General features: G+C 43.7%; 1 protein-coding gene across 1 annotated transcript; it reads right to left on the minus strand.

Annotated features, from left to right (window-relative positions):
- Positions 1–246: 246 nt before the first annotated feature.
- LOC311312520 (zinc finger BED domain-containing protein 5-like) lies at positions 247–1878 on the minus strand (the record flags this gene model as incomplete). Its single annotated transcript, XM_084442482.1, has 1 exon — positions 247–1878. The coding sequence occupies one exon, from the start codon at positions 1876–1878 to the stop codon at positions 247–249; it is 1632 nt and encodes a 543-aa protein (XP_084298608.1).
- Between the last annotated feature and the right edge of the window lie 5488 nt (positions 1879–7366).

The raw sequence follows: 7366 nt of genomic DNA on the forward strand, positions 1-7366 counted from the left end.
TTAATCTATTAGAAATATTTCATAAATATAATATCTTATCTATTCATCATTTATATGTATATACACGTTGATGATTATTTAATTATGAATGAATAGTTATTGAAATTAGGCTAACAGATCCTTATCATAATGTGTTACCAAATTGTAGGCCTAATTAACCTATAATGTGTTAAAGAAATTATAAATGTAATTTAAAATTGAATCAGTAACATTTACTATTATCAATAGGTTTTGCCTACTTACAAGCTAGTGAGACACATGTGCCTGTCGCTGGCCACAGATTTTCTTAATCCGTGGTGGTACTGAAGAGAGGGCCACTCGCAAGTCTTGTTCAACAGAGAGGCGCGACCTGCTCTTGTTCTTCATATACACCAGCGTAGAGAATGCCAGCTCACACAGGTAGGTAGTGGGGAACTGAAGCAGATGCTCAATAGCGTGGCTGGAGATGGTCGGGTACTCCGATGCAGAAGCCAACCAAAACTGATCCAGAGAGAGCTCACTGAATTTGAGTTTCAGTGTGCGGTCCATACGGAGCTCTCCGCGTTCCTCTCTCTCTCTCAAAGTTAGATTTTCTGTTGATTCCTGTTTGAATGGGTCTCGAATCCAGTCGTACTTCTCGATGTCGTCCACACGTGGGAAGTAGCGCTCAAACCTCTCTTTTAATGTCTTAAGGTGCACGGCAAATACAGCGCGCTCTCTGTCTGCCTGGGGCGCGGCTGATGTCAGTGGGAACATTTCCACGGAGCCGTGTTCCAACGCCTCTTGCCACAGGATAAGCTTGCCCATAAACCCCCGAATCTTGTCTGTGGACGATAGAATATTTTCATTCCTGCCCTGGAGCTTGGCGTTTAACTCGTTGAGATGCCCAAATATGTCTGCGAGATAAGCCAGCTTGGCGCACCACCTCGTATCTTTGAGTTTGTCCTTGTGTGGGACTGCATGTTCACCTGAGAATTCCAAAAGCTCTCGCCGAAGCTCATAAAGACGGGACAGAACTTTCCCCCGGGACAGCCAACGTACTTCCGTGTGGAGGATAAGGCTTTCGTGGTCAGCTCCCATCTCAGTGCACAGTTGGGAGAAGATGCGAGACTTCAGAGGCCTTGATTTGATGTAATTCATCTGCACAGCCTGATCTAGCACCTCAGACAATTCCGGGGGCATGGTTTTGGCAACTAATGCCTCTCGATGTAAAATACAGTGGATCGTCTGAATATTTGGGTTTTGTGCTTTCACCTTGGCAATAAGTCCCCTCACTCTCCCCGTCATGGATGCCGCGCCGTCTGTGCAAACACTGACGCACATATGCCAGGTCAGACTTCTCTCTTTTAAATAGCTGTCTGTTACCCTGAATATTTCTTCTCCCGTTGTGTGGCTTTCCATTTCTTTGCAGAAGAGAAAAGTCTCTTTGATAGACTCAATGGCGTCAACATATCTGACATTTGCCAGAAGTTGGGCCGCCCCACTTATATCAGTAGACTCGTCTATTTGTAGAGAAAATTTGCTGATCAGCAGTTTCTCCGTCAATTGCTGGTCGATATCATCTGACATGTCATTGATCCTTCGTTTGATGGTATCATTAGATGAAGGCACTTTTGATAGCGCGTTTTCGGCATCTGGACCTAGCATGACATCTGCAATTCTTTTGCAAGCAGGGAGAATGAGTGTCTCTGCTATTGTGTGAGGTTTCTTCTGTTTGGCGATTAGCTCCGCTAGTATATAACTAGCCTCCATCACCTTATCAGACACTTTCACACAGTCCAACAAACGATCTTGCTGCTTCTGGTTCAGATTCTGCGCTCTTTTGAAGTAGGCTAAGTCTCGATCGACATGGAACGGATGTTTGGTTTCCAAGTGCCTCTTCAGTTTGCTTGGCACCATGTTACCGTTAGCTAGCTTCTCCCGACAGATGACGCACTCAGGGTAAGGGCTGTTGACATCTCCGGTCCAGCTGAAGCCAAAAGACAGGTAGCTTTCATGATACTGTCTGCTGACAGTTTTTTTTCTCTTTTTAGGTGGCGAGTCTGTATTTGTGGTTTGTTGTGGCCGGCTCCCCACAAGAAAGTGATCCATTTTCACGTTCTTTCACACTGACATGCACCGGAGGCGTCATATGTTGCCTTGGCAACATAAGGCATTATTTTGAACTATTCCCGCCAATCCGAATCGTATATTTACCCAGGCCATGAACTAATAATAAAATAACCATTATAATAATTATTTATTTTTTAGTATTATTATTTTACATAAATTGTCACAAAATCGCACGGCACACCCGGACTTGCCTCACGGCACACCAGTGTGCCGCGGCACACCGTTTGAGAACCACTGGTCTAGAGGGAAGATTCCACTTCTCTACTTATAGAAAACCCAGGACACATCATTAACAATAATAAAGGTTCTGGTCATGTCCTGACCTTGAACCCACAGTTTTGTAATAGTTTCTTCAGATAGGGAGCGTAAGTGCTTGGCATACTGTACTTTGACATAAAGGCAGATATTGTTCTATAAATACTAATGTATCGTATCATGAACTCAACTGAATCATCCAGAAGAGCCAACTGTATGTACAGTGTATGTACAGTTCATGAGCAGGTAAAAAAAAAAATCCTCTGAAATTGTGTTTACAATCTATCCACTGCACTTGGAAATGCCATTCGCCAGTGAAAACAGATGTTAAACAAAGGATTTCCATCACCTGTCACATTGTTGGCAATCCTTTAATTCAGTCTTCTTGGTCTTAGAGCAGTCTCAAACACATTAAAGAACCCCACAGCGAGGGCCTGGGTTTGAATGGAGGAAGTGTGGACTCTCACTGGGCTGAGCTGGGTCAGCTCCCTGAGCCTGAGGAGATTGTGTGTTTGCAATGAGAGGAAAGACGGGGGACTTTTTATTTCCTGTTTTGGTAACCCTCACTCTGTCCACCAGAGCCTGAGGTCTGACAGTGGACAGTTCCATTGACAGGGCTGGCGACTCAGAGCTGGACACACAGCAGCAGAACGAGGGGGAAATGAAGGTCTGACCCGGCCCACGCTGCTCTCTGCTCATGACATCATTGGATCTGAACAGAGGAGATATATGAGTGATGAACTTTGCTCCGTGTGGATTGCCACAGACATGTTGTTCAGCGGTCCCGGCCCGGTCAGGGGCTGCGGGGGCTGCACTCGTCTTTTAACGGGACTTTATTGGCAACGTCCACCTGTTTCTGATTTTCCCCAAACAAATGATGCCAACATGTGAAAGAGCCGGGAGAGTGCAAACACCGAAGAAGATGGATGGAGCACTCCCCTTCCTCCTCTCTCTCTCTCTCTCTCCTCCTCTCTCTCCTGCTCTCTTCCTCCCTTCCTCTCTTCCTCCTCTCTTCCTCCCTTGCTCCTCCTCTCTCTCTCTCTCTCCTGCTCTCTTCCTCCCTTCCTCCTCTCTCTCTCTTCCTCCCTTCCTGCCCTCTCTTTTTCTCTTTTATCTCTCTCCTTCCCTCTCTCTCCGGCTCCCTCCCTCCTTCCCTGTTGTTAGACTGTCTACCAGTTGAATTCCAGCAGACATCAGCCTCAGGTTATTTGTCATCCCTCATTTCTTCTTTGATCCCAGTGCAGATCTCTGTGTTCCAGAGCTCTGGCCATTCAACCCATTCGTTTGTAATTAAGGCCAGGCTTCTTTCTCGGGGGGGTTTCCTTTTTTTCTCCTCCACCAGCTGTCTTTCTGTAAATCCCAGAATAATCTTTTTGGACCCTCGGTGTGATCCAGTGAAATATGCTTAATTTTGCTTTCCTGTCTGCGAGAAGAATGTCTGAACCCTTGGTAGAATGTGTGCACCAATGGGAAGATTGTTCGGTTGCCTAACAGCCCACCTTGGACCTCCAGTGATGTCATTTCTTATTAAAGTAATAGCCCTGGATGGCGAGCAGTAGGCGTCAGTATAATTGGTATCCAATAATGTGAAAGTAATTATTAGGGAAATCCACTATTTGTGGAAAATGCAGGAAAATATGATTTGCTTTGAGGGGTCCAGGAGGTGAATTCCCCTGCGTGCTCCTTCTCCTGGTGGTGAACTATTAATCACTTCAGGGTAATACAGTTCAGTCCAGACTGGAACTCACGGTTTCTTCAAGCTGGGAATCCAACTCAAAGCAGGTACAGTACTATCTTCCACTACTACAGTAGACAGAACACTCTGAAAACTATGTTTATGTTATATTTTAACTTAGAAACAGACTCATCTGACTTAATTTCTGGTGCTCTGTTGACATTACCCGGATTGACTGAGATTGTTCTACGTTTTGTTCTTAAACGCATTTCAAATCAGTTTACTGACCTTGGTGATATGTGTTCCTGCAAACATTCTTCTCACAATAATAAGTTCCTTTATCTATTACCTTTACCTAAGGAAACGGGCTTCCTCACTTAAAAAAAAAAAAAAAAAAAAAGTCATGCAACACATTTAAGGTTGAGCTTTAACCTGTCTATTCTAAATGTAAAGAAGGGCATACATTCAGCAAGATTAATTACAGTGTGTTTGGTATCTACAACTGTTTAGTATACCGGCCGCTTGTTAAGTGAGGATACAGTTTTGCATTTTGGAGAATATTAACTAAAGTATCTGGCAGTTAACCAGAACCTCCATACATGCCAGTGCAGGGTATATTTCTTCCCGGGTAAATATTTCACCCGGACGTGTTAAGGAAGGCCCTCCATGTCACCCCTCTGACGCATTCTGACGCATTTTTAGGTAGCAAATGTTCTGCCGGTTTAAAAAAGATTGCAAAACATAAGCTTTTTGGCAACATATTGTTAATATCATATTGTACAGATAATTACAATATTATTCTAGTTTTTAAAAAGTTATGTTAGAATCATTACAATTGCTGATATTTGCAACTGGGATGAGAAATCACGAGATTTCGTTTGCAAACCACTTCCTCTTTCTTTCAACGTCTGCTGATTGGCTCAAGGGATGCAGTTTGGTTCCTCCCCACTGAGCGATGTCATTGATAAAACTTGCAGACAGACAGAACAGTCACTCTACCTGAGCTGTAACTATCACATCCAAGAACGATCCACAGACAGATTTGTGAGTGAACAGACAGATGTGTGAGTGAACAGACAGGTCTGTGAGTGAACAGACAGATTTGTGAGTGAACAGACAGATTTCGGGTAAAGTTATCAAGATTATCAGATCTCAAGATAACCATCTTGAGGGTAAGTGGGTCTAAACAATTCATTATGTTGTGTCTTGGCTTTTATGGACCTTGAGTCTGAAATAAAGTTTGAATTGAATTGAACTCAGTCTTGTGGGTTTATTTTGTGTCTTGTTTCAAATACTGTTTTGGAATATTACCTGGGGTGCATTCTAATTCAGTGAACATAGCAAACGTTAAGCATCCAGAAAACCATCTTTGGTCACAGAAGCTTCTCTGTAAAATAATTGCCATGAATGTTCGCCTGTTTGCTAAATTTGAATGCAGCCCTGACTGACCTACAGTACTGCACCTGATTCTATTAAGATTGTGTTGACATTACGTTATTGACTGTACGTTCAGTAGTGACCCTGAGTCTGAAACGTTTTGAAATGTTACCTGACTGACCTACCTGAGTCTATTAAGATTGTGTTGACATTACATTATAGACAGTATTACGTTCAGAAGTTTGTTGCACCCTGTGTGACATCCTTTGCTTAACATCCTTCCTAGTAGGAGACTTGACTGCACAATGGACTTTAGGTTCTTTAGATCGAGCACAGCTGTTAGTGTGGATGAGGTTAGACTTGACATGTTTGCCCGAATGCAGAGGCCGTATGAAGCCATTCCTCCAACAACAGCAGCTCTGCTTCAACACACTAAACATGCTGCATATCAGGCAGGCTGCATATGGGGTCAGGCAACCCAGCGTCAGCCAGAAGCAGAGAGTCCTGCTGACTGGGGATGGAAAAAGCTTGGTGAACAATGGTGGGTCTTCTGGACAGCAAATACACCAGTTGCACAAAGTTGTCAACAACTGGCCAAGTGTGGCTGCAAATAAGAGTGCTGTGGAAGGTGCAAATCTTTCAGATTGGGTTTCACCTGCACAGCACTGTGCAGTTGCAAATGTGAATAGAAAAGTAAGCAAGTAGCCTTTGAGAACCTTGCGGTCCATGAATCTCCTGATGCTGTACTCCTGAGGCAGCTTCTAACCACAAGGCCACTGAGCTGATACAATTGTGAATAGAACTAATGTATTTTTTTAAATCCTTCCCTTGAACTCAGTCCCCAACAGAATACACTATTAAAGTCCCAGTTAACCAAAATCAGAGATTTGCTTGAAAACACATTCTATGTGTTAGTGATGCATTGCTGATAACATGTAAAAATGGGATGAACCATGTGTAGTACTGAATTGTGAAGTTAGACCAGTTTTGTGTTTTTGACCAGTTTTGATTTCTGGATTTTCTGGGCGGGCTTAAAACGGTACCGGATGACGTAGAGCGGTGTTCTTAGCATATCCCCGCCCTAACACTATATAAAGCTAGAACGGATTTGAATCTTCGGTTCTCCTGCTCAATCTTGAGTCTAGAATTAGCTAGTTTTAACCAACAGTCTAGAATTAGCTAGTTTTTCTTAGTTAGCAATGCCTATGCATAAAACTAAACGAAAATGCATCCTTCCAATGCCAGCAGGAATGGGATGATAAGGTCTCCTTCTTTCACTACCGAGTAAAGCTGAAATGAGAAGCAAATGGGTTAGCATTTTTGAAGAGCCATGGTGTTACAGAGTCTGTCACCGCTAGCGCCCGCCTCTGCAGCAAACATTTCACTCCCGAAAGCTTCTGCAATTATAATATGAGGCTTTTGGGTTTCACGGACTCACGACTGGTCCTGGTGAATTCGGCGGAGCCAACCATCTCCCTCCCCGGCCTCCATTCTCCTCCTGTCGCATCAACCTTTGGTGCCGACACCGCTGCCTTGTGTGCTTATAGCTAATTAACGTTATAACGTTAGCTAGGTAACGTAAGCAAGCAGGAAAATACACTGCTACGTTAATCTACAAAATGTGTCTTGACATTTATGTGGTAATGTCAGCTATGATGAATTATATGTAATCTTAGGAGGAATTATAGCTAACATTAGCTATGTAGCTTGTTGCAAATGGGAGTGTGTATATAACCTTAGTCTAGCTAACATAGCTAGCAGCACCGACCAGGCGACCACCCACCAAATAACGTTACGGATGATATATTATGACTATAAGCGTTAACTATACAGAAACTGCCTGCCATATTTGTGGCACCTGATGGGCGTATGGGTTCACCGGTAATGGTTACAGACAGTATATTTCTCCAGCGGGAGACCGGGAGGCGGGAGCGAGGGGGATGGTTAGGTAGACCAGCTGCAGCTGGA

Source organism: Borostomias antarcticus, assembly GCF_949987555.1.
Source record: "Borostomias antarcticus genome assembly, chromosome: 8".
Classification (NCBI taxonomy): Eukaryota; Metazoa; Chordata; class Actinopteri; order Stomiiformes; family Stomiidae; genus Borostomias; species Borostomias antarcticus.